Raw genomic sequence first — 16,439 nt, 5'->3', positions numbered from 1 at the left:
GAGGCCATCACAGCTGACACAAGGGGGTGAGTACACTCGCATTCTGCTGGTTTTGCGCGCAGTGGAGGTGTCTGGGTGGGGGAGGTGGGCTGTGGGTTTCCCTAGGCCAGGGCGAGTTCGGTAGGCAAGGTCCCTCCGTAAGGCAGGCCATGTGGCACCCCACCGCACCTCTGTAGAGTGCCAAGTACACCTAGTCATGCCCCTGTGTCATCCATGTGTGCAGATGTCGTCCATAGCCTACTATGCCATTTCCCAGGAATTGAACAGTGGAGCCCAAGAGCGCGACGTAGTGCAGGGGGCTTCTGTGTCTATCGTGTCCGCCAACGGAGGCGGTAATGCATGCACTCAACATGTCTTTCTTCTGTCGTCCCCCCCCTCTTTGTGGTCTCCCTGTTCTTGTGTGCATTAGCATCATCAGGCGGAGGAGCAGTGGCACCGGAGCACGAGGGGGCTGCATCCCACATGGCCATGGAGGGCCACACTACGGAATCGGACTTCACCAGTGGGACGGAGGGCGAGGGGAGCTCTACGGCGGGGACAGGAGCTGACACCAGTGACACAGACTCGTCTTCTGATGGGAGCTCCCTTGTGGTGGCGGCAACATCTGTGCCCCCCCATCTACAGGTACAGCCGCCACCCCCCCTTCCAGCACCGCCCTCCCAGCAGCCCCTCAGCCTTCGCCTCGTGCCCGCACACCGGGAGGGTGGGCATCACCTTCACCCCAAGCACCTCAGGCCCTGCCCCAGTCACCCCTGCTGCCCTCAGTGAGGAGGCCATTGACCTCCTCAGGTCCCTCACTGTTGGGCAGTCTACCATTTTGAATGCCATCCAGGGTGTAGAAAGGCAGTTGCAACAAACACATGCATTCCTGGAGGGCATTCATTCTGGTCAGGCGGCCCTTCAGCAAGCTTTTCAGAATCTGGCCTCAGCACTGATGGCAGCCATTGTCCCTGTGTCTAGCCTCCCCCCTCCACCTTCTTCCACCCAGACCCAATCACCTGTACCCCAGCCTATCACAAGCACACCTACAGACTAGCATGCACACACGTCAACACACAAGGGAAGCTCAGTCAAACATAAGCACCACACATCCCACAGGCACTCACGCAAGCATCACACACATGCAGACACACCAACATCCACTGCCTCCACTGTGTCCCCCTCCTCCTCGTCTCCCTCTTCCCTCCCAGTCTCGTCTACACTCACACCTGCATACACTACCTCTACAGCCACTACTACCATCACCAGCACACCAACCACCACACCCCGCTCACATGCAGTCACCACCCCCACTACCATTCACACGTCCCGTTGTCCTCTCCCAGTGTGTCTGTGACGCCCCCTCCCAAGATACACAAACGCAAGCACACACCCACCCAACAGCCATCCACCTCACGACAGCCTCCAGCGCATGCACCTTCACCCAAAGTCAGCAAACAAACACCTCCTACAACCACAACCTCTTCCTCCACTCCCAAACCCTCCAGCTACCCGTCCCAGTGTTCCCAAAAACCTTTTCCTGCCCAACCTTGACCTCTTTCCCACACCTCACCCACCCCGTCCGTCTCCTAGGGCCCAAACTAGCACCTCAGCCACAACATCTCCGAGACCAGTGGTGCCTGTAGTCACCGGAATCTGGAGTGCACCGGCCACCAGGGCAGCCAGTGTGGCACGGAGCCACAGAACAGACAGTACCCCACCTGTGAAGCATCAGAAGTTGGCCAGTGCCCGGCGGGAGCGGGGGAAGACTCCAGCCACCAAAGCCGCTCCCAGGGGTACAGGTGGGAGTGTGGAGTCAGCTGCGACACCTTCCAAGGTGGGGAAGGGGCACAAGAAAGTCAGCAAGTCTGGGAAGAGCAGCACAGTGGAGAAGACCGCCATCATCCCAGCTGCCCAGGAGGCCACCGCCAGCACCAGCCCAGCTGCCCAGGAGGCCACCGCCAGCACCAGCCCAGCTGCCCAGGAGGCCACCACCAGCATCAGCCCTGCTGGGACAGAGAGGACCGTCAGCACAAGCCCCGCCGGGACAGAGAGGACCACCAGCAAAAGCCCAGCTGGGCCATGAAGGACCGCCAGCACAAGCCCTGCTGGGACAGAGAGGACCACCAGCACAAGCCCCCCTGGGTGAGAGAGGACCGCCAGCAAAAGCCCTGCTGGGCCATGAAGGACCTCCAGCAAAAGCCCCGCTGGGCCATGAAGGACCGCCAGTACAAGCCCCGCTGGGCCATGAAGGACCGCCAGCACAAGCCCCGCTGGGACAGAGAGGACCGCCAGCAAAAGCCTCGCTGGGCCATGAAGGACTGCCAGCAAAAGCATCGTTGGGCCATGAAGGACCGCCAGCAAAAGCCCCGCTGGGCCATGAAGGACCGCCAGCACAAGCCCCGCTGGCCTTGGAGAGCCTCCAGCAGCTGAGTCACTGCAAAGGAGACCGCCGCTCCAAGCACCGCTGAACAGGGCACCGCCGTCTCAAGCACCACTGGCCCAGGAGCGCCAAGGGCACTGACGCTACTGAGTCCATCACGGGCAGAATGAAGCACTCTGGGCACCATGCCCCCTCCAGAACAAGTGGAGAGATCCATCCACTACCTCTGTCCTTAGCAGGATGAAGCACTCTGGGCACCATGCCCCCTCCAGAACCAGTGGAGAGATCCATCCACTACCTCTGTCCTTAGCAGGATGAACCACTCTGGGCACCATGCCCCCTCCAGAACCAGTGGAGAGATCCATCCACTAGCTCTGTCCTTAGCAGGATGAACCACTCTGGGCACCATGCCCCCCCCAGAACCAGTGGAGAGATCCATCCACTACCTCTGTCCTTAGCAGGATGAAGCACTCTGGGCACCATGCCCCCTCCAGAACCAGTGGAGAGATACATCCACTACCTCTGCCCTTCGCAGGATGAAGTACTCTCGGCACAAAGCCCCCTCCAGAACCAGTGGAGAGATACAATCACTACCTCTGTCCTTAGCAGGATGAAGCACTCTGGGCACCATGCCCCCTCCAGAATCAGGGGAGACTGTTATCCACTTGAGAGACTGTGGCTTTGCACTCCCCAGGATTGCACAGTGGGCAACCCACCCACTGTAGAGACTTGAGAGACTGTGGCTTTGCACTCCCCAGGATTGCACAGTGGGCAACCCACCCACTGTAGAGACTTGAGAGACTGTGGCTTTGCACTCCCCAGGATGTAACAGTAGGCAACCCACCCACTGTAGAGACTTGAGAGACTGTGGCTTTGCACTCCCCAGGATTGAACAGTGGGCATGTGGCCCTCTCGTGGATTTGGCGTTGTGCACTCAACCGGCTGAGGTGCCCCCCCCTTTCCCTCCCCCTGAGGTGCCTGTTTTGTTGCTCTCTGATGCCCCTGCAGTGTTCTCTCCATCATGGTCGGGGATCTTGTGTGGGCCTCGCCCATACCGTGTGGGCCCAGTGTTCCACTGACTTAATTGGAGCACTACCTGGACTACTATGCTTGGTATATATTTTGTACATGGTGTACATACATATTTTTGCCTACTTGATTTTAATATATTACAATGGTTACACTCATTGTCTATTGTCTTTGCATTCTCCCGGGGGGTTGTGGGGTGTAACTGTGATGTATCATGCTGTATTAGTGTGTGTGATGTCGTGGGTGGGGGTGGGAGTGTTGCGTGTGTGTGTCCCTGTTTTTTCCTTCGCTCCTCCCCTGTGTCGTAGGTGCAGTACTCACTGTGGTCTTCGCCGCCGGCGTTCGTGCTCCTGGTAGAGGAGCAGGAAGACAATAGCAGGGAGAATTTGGAGTTCCGGGTCCATGGTGTCCTCGTTCCTCGTGGGTTGTGCAGAGATGAGCTTTTTCCCTTCAAAAACCTGTTTCCACCGTGTTCTTATCGACGGTGAATCCGCCCCGGAAAAGGTGGCGGATTGGCCTGTTGTGATACTGTGGATGGTACATTGTCCTCTGCCTGTCTGTTGGCGGTGACAGCCGCACTGTTTGTTTGTACCACCGTGGCGGTCAGAGTGTTAAAGTGGCTGTCTTTGTGGCGGTTTCCACCACAGTCGTAATTGCAAAATGTTTACCGCCGGCCTGTTGCCGGTCTTACCACCACTTTAACACCGACCGCCAGGGTTGTAATGACCACCTTAATGAATTAAATGCACTAAAACAGAGCAAGCTAAGTAGGGTAAAAGTCACTAGGTGACGGGGCACAAGTCTGCAAGCCAAAGGTTAAGGTAACACCTGTATCTCAACAAAACAAACTAGGATTCACTACAGTTGCTCCCAAACTTCTGAGGGATACTGACTTCCAATATTCATATAAGAAACAGTGACAGAATTGTCCCCAACACAACAGGCTTAAAGCTGTGTTGTGACTGCGTCAAGCAGATGTCGGCCACCACCCATACAATGTACGTCTTTGGCACCAAGAAGGATTCAGTATGGATTCAGAATCGTGTGACAAATGGTCTCTAATGCACCTGAAGGCCATCTGCGAGTATGATGCCAAAGAACACAAGAAGAGGCTGTCATGTTCAAGGTCCCTGGGGCATTTGAGGTTCTAGTCCATTCTCCATTGTCAGGTAAGTTTAATTTAAGTCAAAAGGCAAGTCACAGTGGAAGCATAAGTAATCTAAAAAGGTTTTGTCACCTTCTTGATGCTTCTGCTCCACAGAAAGGTTTACACAGCAAGTGCTCTAGAGGATTGTCTAGAGGATTGTCTAAACCTGCATGTAGAAAATGGGTTCCACCCATTTAGTACTCCAGGATTTTTTGCATAAAGCACCTGATTTTGGACCTTTAAAGTGAGCGAGCCTCATCATCTGAGTCTCGTTCACTTCAAAGTCCTAGTAAATGAACAGACCACCAGTATTCGCTTCTTAAAATAAGGCCACTGGTGCACATCTGGGGTAAGAGGCTGTTGGCTGATTACAGATGAACATGTGAACTCATGGATATGCCCATGTGTATTGCCAGAGCATGCGGGACTAACATTTTGTGCAGCCAAGTATTTGCACACAGGTAGACTCACAGAAGGGATTCTCCAAGAATTAATACTGACCTAGGGTAGGCCTTATAATGTGAGTTGACATTCATAGTGTAGGCCTTAAGTGTTTCCTGGAGGGAGAAACTATGCATCTGTTAATTAGCTTATCACACTGCACCTGGACTAGGACAGCCCACACCCATGCACGAAGGAGTAGGACCAGACTGCTGGACCCAACACAAGATAGACTTGCCCCTTAAAGTTATGGTGGGAAAGGATCAGGCAGCTATTTCAGTTAGAGAGAGCTGAGGCTCTAAAGCTCTTTCCATAGACAACTTGAAGTTGCCATATTTGATTGCCTCAAAATGGTGTGCAGGAGTGTTGGGACAGGGTTGGCGTGATTATGTGGCATCCTCCTAAGAGCAGCCAGAGGTGCCTGGCTTCTACAATTTTCCACTCTCTCTTAAATATCTTAAAAACATCTGCCAAAAACATCTGCCATGGAGAGACAGTTCACGGTGGCAAAAACATGCTTAGCTGTAAGAAGTCACCTGATGCCCTGCATGGATGGATTTGGGGACTTTGACTTAAGATGACCCCTACAGATGTGTCTCTCCAGGGCCAGTGGCACTGTTCCTGTTATATCTCCTGAAGAGCAGTTAGGGAAATGGACCTGCTGGGGGATCCTGGATAGTTCACCTGGACTCTATGTGGACAGACCCTTGACCACATTGACACAAATGCACCATCCAAGATTCAGGAGGATCTACGACCTGGAGAGTGGGACAGGGAGGGTGTTTTGCTGGCTGGCTTTGGAGGAGCTTCACAAGATGCCCCCAAAAGCAGAAGTGAGCACCAGATGGGCAGAGGATGGGTCCGGTGCAAGGAACCAGAAAATCCAGCTCCTCTTGAAAAGCACCCCTTTAGAGGCTAGGGGGCCTAATGAAAATACTCCTTGTGACTAGAGCTGGGCATCAGGAGTAAAGTGTTTCAAAGATCTTGAAAATCTGGCATGTGGCATATGTCCCATGGAGGAAAAGAATGAGAAAAACATTGCACATGCTGCTTTGCCATATGAACTAGAAACCCTCCTAGGGTGGGCAAGAACCCAGGGGGTTGTGCAACTTTCTCTTCTGCAAAATAATTAATGGGGAGATGGCATGTGTGTTGTCCCCTCCCTGACATATATGTGCCCCTCGGGGCCAAAGCAGACATGACACTGTTGCGGGGACCCATCCCCTGGGACTGGGAGCCCTTCGTTGGGCAAGTTCCATCCCAGTGCCCATGCCTGGGAGGGTGAGTGCACTCAGCGCCAATACTTCCACTCACGCTGCTGGCGGAAGCAGAAGAAGAGCTTTGCTACCACTATGCAGGACCAGAAAGTAAGATGCTCGCTTAAGCATGCGTGGGGGAGGTGACTGAGACCTGACAGTCCCCCTGCATCCCACACTTGTAAAGCCTGTAGGTGCCCTAGGTAAGACCGGGGCACCCAACCGAAAAGATAAAAATATATGTGGCATGTAGCTGCCACCAAAAGAAAAGTGGAGCTTTGAGAAATCGGGTTATTGGTTGAGGAGGGCGAAACCCTACTCAAGCAACAACCACAATCCTTGTCAGGGTGACCTTAAAAATTCACTAAATGAGGCTTTGCTTAACCTTCTGGTAGCCCGGCACAAAAGCAGTCAGGCTTAACACAGAGGCAATGTGAAAAGTATTTATGTAGCCCTCAATCAGTAACAAAGTGGAAACATCACACAAGAAGAATCCCATACCGATCTAGAGAAACAGAGTAAAATTTAATACATAAAATTATACCAGAACAACAAAAATCCAATCGATAAAACTGAATATACCCAATTTCAAAGTCTTAGGTAAAAGTAGTACCAAAAGACACAAAGGGCCTAATTCAGACTTTGGCGGGCGGCCGAGGCCGCCCGCCAAAGTCCCGTGGACAAATGACCGCACCGCGGTCAAAAGACCGCGGCGGCCATTCTTACATTTCCGCTGGGCCGGTGGGCGTTCTCCAAAAGAGCGCCCGCCGGCCCAGCGGAAATGCCCCTGCAACGAGGATGCCGGCTCCGAATGGAGCCGGCGGAGTTGCAGGGGTGCGACTGGTGCAGTGGCACCCGTCGCGATTTTCACTGTCTGCTCAGCAGACAGTGAAAATCATGGTGGGGCCCTGTTAGGGGGCCCCACGACACCCGTTACCGCCAGCCTATTCCTGGCGGTGAAAACCGCCAGGAACAGGCTGGCGGTAAGGGGGTCGGAATCCCCATGGCGGCGCTGCAAGCAGCGCCGCCATGGAGGATTCCCTGGCCAGGGGAAAACCGGCGGGAAACCGCTGGTTCCCCTTTTCTGACTGCGGCGTTACCGCCGCGGTCAGAATGGCCCAGGAAGCACCGCCAGCCTGTTGCACCGCCAGGGTTAGAATGAGGGCCAAAGTGCTGATCGGAATTATCTGGTCACACTGGAGTGGGAGAAAGTCACAAGTTCAAGCCGACTGCAATGGAGCATGGGCCAGGTACAGGATGGAGGTTAACTCACTGGGCAATTTACCTGGGTGTACTTGGACTGAAATGAGAGGTTCTGCGCCACATTGTGTCAAGTAGCATCAGTTCCAATGAGGCTGCCAGTCAGGTGCTCCTATGAGTTGCATCATGCTGCATCGCTTCTGATGAGGCCACCATAAGGAGCTGCATGATTCTGCAATGCGAGGTCCTGCGTCATGATGCATCATGCTGCATTGGTTCTGATGAGGCCACCAATCAAGAGCTTGCAAGGCCATGTGTCGCATCACACTATGTCAGTTTTGAGGGAACCCACAGTTGGGCTGGACGTACACTCTGATGCCAGCCAAAGGTCCGGACCTCAGGACATATTTTGGGTATCAGGTCTCACGCCAGCAGATACAGAAGAGGTCTTTGGAGTTAGTTATCTCTCTGTAGTTCAGAACAGGAGGCCAGTCAGCTAGCCCTTGGAGTCACTCTGGTGGTTCTGGTTTCAAGGAGCAGGGCCAGTCTTCTTTCCTCAGGCAGCAGGTCAGTCCTTCTTGCAGCAGGGCAGTCCTTCCAGCAGCAGGACAGCAAGCAGTCCCGCTGAGTCTTCTACTGGTCCGGAAGTGATCTGAAAAGGTGGTCTGAAGGTCCAGTATTTATACCAGGTGGCAGCTTTGAAGTAGGAGGAACATCTAGACTTCCCCTCACATCTAGTTCTGGAATGTCCTTCTTTCCTTTGCCCAGGCTCAGTGGGGTCTGGGGTGACAATAGACTAGTGTGAAGTCCCTTATGAGGAAGCCCTTTTGAAGTGCAAGTTTAGCAGGTGATAGTTCCACCCTTCCCATTAGGTCAGGATGGCTCATCCTGCCAACACCCAGTCCCCATTTGTGATGCTGTACCCAAACGTCAACTGCCAGCTGCACCTAGTCATATGACCAAGGATACGGGCACCAATAGTTAGGACAGGATAATGCCAATATTCTAAAAGTGTTACAAATAAACAGGGTAACCCAATATTCCCCAATGAACTGGGTAATCTAAACTGTAAAGCATACAATGTTCATGGAGGAATCATTTGCATACAAATATTTCAGCAATATTAAATACTATTAATGTAAGCGATTTTTTTGTGTTTTTTTTATACAAATGCACTGGTGACCCCTCTAGTCCACAATCCCTTTACATCCAAGGGACAGAAGGAGAGCACCAGCCCTTCTGACTCTCCAACCACAAAAAGGTTTGTGTCCTATATGTAGTCTTTCAAACAATCAGAAATCACTCCTAATGGACTCCAGCAGCTCATGCGAAGAATTGCGTCATTCATGGAGAGTATAAGGTCGACATTTTGGTCTTCCAAGGCTCCATGAGACCATCTTCAGGACAATGTGTCAAAGTGGATTAAATCACAATAATTGTTGCTTTCAACATCAACTTCCTAAAACAGCACTGCTTAATCCTTTTTGTTCGGCACATCCAGCGCTAGTCAGTTATTCCCCTATAAAGAAAGGACAATGTAATTCATAAAGCTTTATGATTGATTGGAGCCCGGTGGGAGTTTACCTATCTGAGGTGAAATTACATTGTTCTTTCTTTATACTGGAGTAACTGACTAGCATTGGATGTGCCTGTCCTGCTGTTTGAGGCCTACCTTGTTCTCCAGAGGACTGCCCCGCTACATGACGCTTGTCTTGATCCCCAGAGGACTACCCTGCTGCTTGAAGGCCTGTATTGCTGCTTTAATGAGAGCTGGACCATCTCTTTGAATCCAAGACCACCAAAAGTGACCCCAAGGGCTTGTTGCCTGGCCTCCTCTGTGAGATACAGGGACACACCAAGCTCCAGAGACCTTGAACCCTGCACTCGTACTCTGCTGTGGTGAGTCCTAACCCCCAGGTGGTCCCCACTCAGGTTGTGGACCCTTGGAAGTGGTGTTAAAAGGTGCACAGAATGTCTGTTTCTCCGTGCTGGGTAAAGCCTGGATTTGATTAACGTTAAAGGGAGGACGAAGCTTTACCTAACTGGACCTATCATGCAGTAAATGTAATTTAAGGACCTGGCATGAAATAAAGAGCATACCTCCCACTGGAGTGGCTCCAAACTCTTGTGTGAAGACTTTTCTTTCCAAATGCAACATTTCCGATGCTTCATATTGGTGTCAAAGTCTCATAGCCGAATTCGCTTAATCATCATGAACACATTCAGATAGGGACTGCTGCTTCATTCAGTCACAATTACAAAGTTTTACTTTTTCACACTAGGATAACTCATTGTTCACCGCTACCAATTAAAGAGACCCCCCCCAAAAAAAAACCCATTTATACTATTGAAATTAAACACTTGCAATATTACAGTCTTTATATTTTGAGTGTTTCATATTTAATAACAACTCATACACGTGTCATAATCAAAGTACATGGTCTGGTTGTAAAATAACAAACTACATTTTTTTGGGTGTACAAACTTAGGGCCTTAATGCTACCACCATGGAAAGCGGAAATGAAAAAAGATTCCAAAAATTCTCTAGCATGTGAATTACAAAGGGAAATTGGGTTCGGATTGAATAGTCGCAACCCTTTCAGTTTGATTCCCCTTAACTTAATTGAGCCGCCAAAAAACTGTTCAATGTAATCATCCATTGCATAAAGTCACATGACGTCATATCGGCTGTCCAAACTTGTAGACTTTTTTATAGCCTGAAATTAAGTTGAAAGCATAGCTAATAGTTAATGTATTAGTCTGATGCAAACTGTACAGGGTATTGCATTAAATAGCCGTCTTCCCATGCATAAAGCTGCTTATCTCGTGGATTGTATGACAGCATCCCTAGGACTGATGTCAAAGACCTAACCTCAAAACTTGAAGCAACTTGTTTCTCTTTGATTAGATCAAAAGCAAATGTCACACGCATATCCTTGGTGTCGGTAACATACAGAATGCCGCAAGCTATGAAAGCGTTGCCCGCTTTCTCTTTGGGGTAAGTGGTGTTAATATGTCGAACGACAGAAAAGGTTTTTTCGTCAAGATTGGCAACAACAATGTTTTCGTCCTCGCTCGAGGCATAGATAATCCACAGCCCCTTTTCATCAACGGCGATGTTGAAATAGGATTTTGAGTTCAGGAAGAGGTAGTTGCGACCCCGGTGCAACGCATTCTCTATAGTCAACGTTCTGTAAGACTCAGTGTTGACATCCAAGCTGAAAAGAAAAGAGAAGATGTTACACAACTATAATCGGTGTTTACTTCATTTTACTCTGAAAAATAATAATCTAAACATCTCAGTAGTTACAAGATAGGATCGATCTGTGTAAAATTACACTACTTTGTTTACTATGTTTTAAATGGAGATATTAGGTAATAATTAGTTCACTGTACTAGAGAAGTTGTCACCTAGGAAAGTTGGAACATCTTTATGACATTTACATGAGATGCACCAGAAGCATCCACCATCCTACAGTAGCTAGTAACGACCTATCTTAATGCCACAGGGTCGCCTTTGCCGAATCTTGTATTCTTGGGCCACTTAATCAGAATCTTTAATATTTTTGGATAGCCATTACCCTTTACTGTGCACATTTGGAAATGGGATCACTTTTTACACATCTGTTGTGGTCTTAACGAACGCATTCTGGTTCACTCTATGATACAGATTTTTTGGTCTCCGATCTATTGGTACACTGTTCAGTTTACATCGGGAGTTCACAATTAGCCCTAAAGAAGTCGATTTTGATGAAACACTTGTTGGCTATAACCATAATTCCCATCTTGTGTGACTACACCATACCATGCTTAGGTTATTAATACAAGATCAAGTCAAATTTACATCCAAGACTTTGAAGGACAATTGTAATTAGGACACTTTGTTGACAACTGCTGTGTGTATTTTATGGCCGTCTGTATATTTTGTGAGCTTTGTGAATACATTTAGGCCCATATTTATACTTTTTTAGCGCCGCATTTACGTCGTTTTTTTACGCAAAATGGGCGCAAATTACAAAGTACAATTGTATTTTGTAAGTTTGCGCTGTTTTTGCGTTCAAAAGCAGCGAAAATGCGGCGCTAAATAACTATAAATATGGGCCTTAGTACCTTTCCAACTAACTTAGATATATTGTTCATACAACATTTGTGTGCTCCAGACAAGTTGAACTATCCACTGAGGGGGTGTAGAGTCATTTTCCCTTTATACACGTCTTCTGTTGTAGCACCAGTCTCTGTTCAACCAATTCTTTAAGATAGACCACATTTATTTGGAGATTGTGCAGGTATCCTATGTACACTGCTACCATTGTGATATTACACCAGCACATTACACATGTCACGCTTTGAAAGCGGTAGTAAATTAGCACCAACTCTTCAAACTAGCTGACCAATCAATCAGTTGATTCAGGATGTTAATTTGTTCTTTGCTTATTCTGGGATGCAAAAATAATCTAAACAATATCCTGTATGAGAATTTGAATTCTAGTAGGTGCCAATAGCATCACACTATCACTCATGCTCTTGGCTTTTCCCAATTCTCAAGTGATGTGCCACATAATAGCAGGACCAGAAAGTGCTTCAAAACTGTTCAATAAGATATTTGCTGGCCGAGAACCATACTCGTGGCCAAACGAAATGTATTGACACGCCATCCCCCGACAGGTATGAAGTACATCCTCAGCATTTTTCTTTTTCCTCTCATTTGCTTGGATTAGTGCCTGTTCGTTCATGCTTAGTGACTTTCTACATACTGCTTAAACTATTTTGCCTCTTGGAATTTTGATGCTTTTGTCCACTTTATTTTTTTATTCCATTATCTCAATTAAAGAGTGCCTCAGGAATCAAGTTCTAAGCCATGTACACAGTGCCAATGGCTGATTGCAACTGCTTACTCAAATATTTCTGATTGTCCTGTCTGAGGGAAGTTCACTCCTGGGCTGCAGTGCACACCTTTCCACTGCAGTGAAGGGCCAGAAGGGGTAGCTGATATTCCTAGAATTTGTCTGTGCAGTGTTGCTCCATCCTTTCCTCCTAGTGGGAGTCTCAGGCAATACTTCTGGGAACAGGGAAAGAAAATTACATGCCGAGTAGTGGCATTTGGGCTTTCCTGATGTTAGCCCATTGGCACTGGGGAATTCAATGGCCACCGTTCATTAAAGTCCTCTCTTTTCACCTTATACTCAACCCCTCTGGTGAGTCTCATCTGCTTTTTTGGTTTCAGATCCTACTCATATGCAGATGTTATGCAACTTATATTTAAGATGGAGGAAGATGTTATGAACATCCAATGGCATTTCAATCATTGCATAACCTTTATCACTCCCTGGATGACTGACAACTCTCTAAGATTAAACTCTTGCAAAACTGAGATTCTGGTGTTTGCTAACACAAATGTATGGGACTCCAACTGAGGCCCAAAGACTTCTTCCCATTGCTGAGTCCCACCCAATCTAGAAACAATCTGAGCATCATCCTCGATAGCTTCATATCTTTCCCAGAGCACATTCCTATGGCCATTTTTTCTAAAAGAATTTAAAAAATCCCTCCATTATCTGCTCTGACCATAAGAAAATCAATTACAGCCGCTATTTACGCCAGACTTGATTATTGTAATTGAGTCTTCCTAGGCCTCCTGAAGAAACACATTAATCTTCTTTAGATGATACAAAATGCAGCAGCAGCCCTCCTGCTGGGCATTAGGCAATACAGCTCTGTTTCACATCATCTTGGACAGCTACATTGGCTTCCAATTGAGACAACATGCATATTCAAATCCCTATGGCTCTTTCACAGGGCTGCCCATGGCCAAGGTCTCACTTATCTGCAAAACATTTTTAGTTGTCCTCGACCAACCTACTCACCATTCCTTGTTTTAAGCGGGGACATCCTAAGAATTTGTGGGGCACTGGCAAGATATATTTTGGGACCCCCTTTTTCTAGAATCTTTGAATTAATTACCATTTTTCGTCTCATTCAAGCCTCCTTTGTGATTCCATACAATATTATATCACATGTAAAACATTCAGAAACAGTGGTGGTGGGGGGTGGGGGGCATGGAAAAGCAGCCAAAAGCTGAAGCTTCCTGCTGTCCAAAAGTACCAGAAGAAAGCTTGAAAAAGGACTGGTGAAGCGATTTGTTTTAGAGTTTCCATCTTGATGTTTTTTCTTTGCAGCAACAACAACATTTTACATGGAGTTCAGAGTCTATCTTTCTTGTTATTGCCATTGTATGAAAACATGCTAAGGATGTCTTGTTAGATGTTTAGGAGACTAGTGCATAATATCAAAGTAAGACATTTGCATAGAACACTTGAAATTGTACCTTAAATTGCTGAATATTTGTAATCACAAACGCATTCCCCTTCATAACTAGGGTTCTTGCTTCAACAGGTAAAATCAAAGTGCTGCTCTAAGAATTTCACCATCCCATTGGTAAAAATTCTAATAACGTCCTCCTACTTTATCTTCCACTGCTCCTCTTTATATGTGAGCACTTTTGCAGCTAGATAGTTACATGTGGCCCTAACGAGTTAAAGAAATGGAGTTCAGGAGGATCCACAAGATGTACTGGGACATTAAGAGAACACTATCGCGAAAGGCATGAAGTGGAGGTAGAAGGGAGTAGAAATAGAGCTGGATTAATTAGAAAGATATATGTAGTAGGGAGAGAAGTGAAGTGATTAAAAAGGGGATGTAGCTAGAAGGTAAAATGAAGAGGGGTACAGAAAGACAGGCAGGTAAGGTTTTAGAATGTGGTATAGAGTTAGAGAGAGATACAGATAGGGACAATGGAATGCAGATATGTAGAGAGAGGCAGGGAAGTACAGTACTTCTAAAGATGAGGAAGAGAGAAGTAATGTAAAAAAGAGAACTAAAACAAGATAAAGGCAAAGAGAGGTACATGAAGACAGAGAGACTTCGAGAAAATCAAAGATATGGAAGATGAGAAATAGCAAATTGGGAGGAGGTGTAGAAAACGTGTCAGGCATTATGGTGAGGTTGTGATATAGAAAAAGTTGAAATGATTGTGAGATAATGAGATCTGTAAAGAAAGAGGTTGAGACGGATAGCTGAAGTGAAAAGGTGAAATACAGAAGGAGGTTCAGCGATGTATCTGTTTGTGTCTGTGAAAGAGAGACACAAAGAGATAGAGAACCGGAGGTAGCCAGAAAGGTTTATGATATGTAGAGAGGTCAATGAAAGGGAACAGATGAAGAATAAGAGAAATGGAGGGTGGAGAGGTGAGCCAGCGAACTTATGATGAGGAAATTAGAGAGGTTAGGTAGTGAAAGAGAGATTGGTGGAGTACAGAGTGCTGAAGTAGTGATAGAAATGAGATACTGACGTGAGTGTGCTGAGAGATGTAGAGTTGTAAGGTAGCATAGACATGGAGAGAGAGAAATTGAGAGCGATCAATTAGATGAAGGTAGAAATGAGGTTTTCTGAAATGTGAATTAGAAAGAGGAGAGGTATATGGAATCCAAATGAAACAAATGTAGTGAGGCAGAAAGAAAGGAACGAGGAAGAGAGAGAGTTACAGTGGAAAGAGGGGGTCAAGAGTGACAGACATTGATATAAGCACATAGGGTGATAGAAAGAGGATGAAGGTCATGAGAGAGGGTTAGAGATAAAGTTGAGTGAGTTATTTATTTTAGGTATATTTAAGAGAAGTAACGCAAGCAAAGAGGTGAGCCAGAGCTAGATAGAGAGGAAGAATGTACACAGAGAAGTGGAGATAGAGACAGAAAGGTTAAGAGACGGGGTTGAGGGAAATGAGGTGAGCTACCACCTGCCTAACACTGCGAGTGTTAAGGCTGGGTAGGCTAGGCATGCAAAAAAGGAGATTTATTTTTAGCACTGCACGAGGCAGCAACCAAAGATGATGTGCTGATAAATGCAATGGGGCGAAAGCAGCGCAGTGCCACATTATTAAAAATGGGCAGCTGCTTCTCCCTACCCCCATGCTAGCGCACAGCCTTTGCACCATGATGCAGAGTTGTATGTGTACTGTGTGGCATGGGATTTGCACTGGGAGCCTACCCTTTCTTTGCCTAGACACATTTTTAAGCATTCCACACATTGTATATCTGCTGTGCCGTCATGAACATATGCAATGGTTGGAATGTCTGCCCAGTCTATACTGATTGTTTGGGAAACTTGTGAGCCAGGTGCATTTAGGGTGGATGTTGCCACAGTGTGCCGCAGCATTGTGCCTCCTAAATTATTTTTCTCTTGCTGTTTTAGTTATTTAACAGGTTTCTGTCTTCTATGATGTGGTTAGGTTAAACCGAGTCCTTTCCTTGTGTTCAGGAAAAGGAAATGTACCTAGTAAGGTGCGCAGATGCAAAATCACTAAGGAGAATACTACAGTACCTCAGTGGTTACGTTTTTTGTGTTAAACCTTCATTCTGGAAGAGCATGGTGGTGAGCAGGAACGCGTGCCCTATAGTAATGTGTAATGGGGTAGTCATGTGGATGCAACATAGTGGTGCAGTGTGCACAAAGAATGTATAATTTTGGACTCACTGGGAGAGAGTTCCTTTTATGTAGCATGGCTAACTCAATATGTGTGAAGGAAGCTCGGGGAGGGCACAAAGGCTGCACTTATTCTGTCTCTTTTCTTCTCAGCATGGTGCCTAAGAGAGTGAACACAGCCATGACCGGGTCAGCCACCCAAACTCAGTTGTGCTCTTTCAAGGACCTTTTGTAAGCAGTGAGGGGCATATTTATACTCCGTTTGCGCCGGAATTGCGTCGTTTTTTTTTACGCAATTTCGACGCAAAACTAACTCCATATTTATACTTTGGCGTTAGACGTGTCTAGCGCCAAAGTCCATGGAGTTAGCGTCATTTTTTAGCGTGGACACCTACTTTGCGTTAATTATATGCAAGGTAGGCGTTCCCGTCTAAAAAATCGACTCCGAGGCATGTGCGTCGGATTTATACTCCCGAGCAAAAATCACGCCCGGGAGTGGGCGGGTCCAAAAAAAATGACGTACGCC

At 47.5% G+C, this 16,439-nt stretch overlaps 1 protein-coding gene across 2 annotated transcripts in view; it reads right to left on the bottom strand.

The window, feature by feature from the left end:
* Positions 1-9,796: 9,796 nt before the first annotated feature.
* Positions 9,797-16,439, bottom strand: part of GLDN (gliomedin) — a 434,453-nt gene continuing 427,810 nt past the window's right edge. The window contains exon 10 of one of the 2 annotated variants that reach the window (XM_069222482.1): positions 9,797-10,653. In XM_069222482.1, coding sequence (XP_069078583.1) covers positions 10,191-10,653 — 463 coding nt within the window. In that variant the 3' untranslated portion in view covers positions 9,797-10,190. The remainder of the gene's footprint in view (positions 10,654-16,439) is intronic. The other variant, XM_069222483.1, reaches the window with a different exon arrangement.

Source organism: Pleurodeles waltl, chromosome 3_1, assembly GCF_031143425.1.
Source record: "Pleurodeles waltl isolate 20211129_DDA chromosome 3_1, aPleWal1.hap1.20221129, whole genome shotgun sequence".
NCBI lineage: Eukaryota > Metazoa > Chordata > Amphibia > Caudata > Salamandridae > Pleurodeles > Pleurodeles waltl.
Note: the sequence above shows the minus strand (reverse complement) of the source record. Positions and strands in the feature narration are given on the sequence as shown.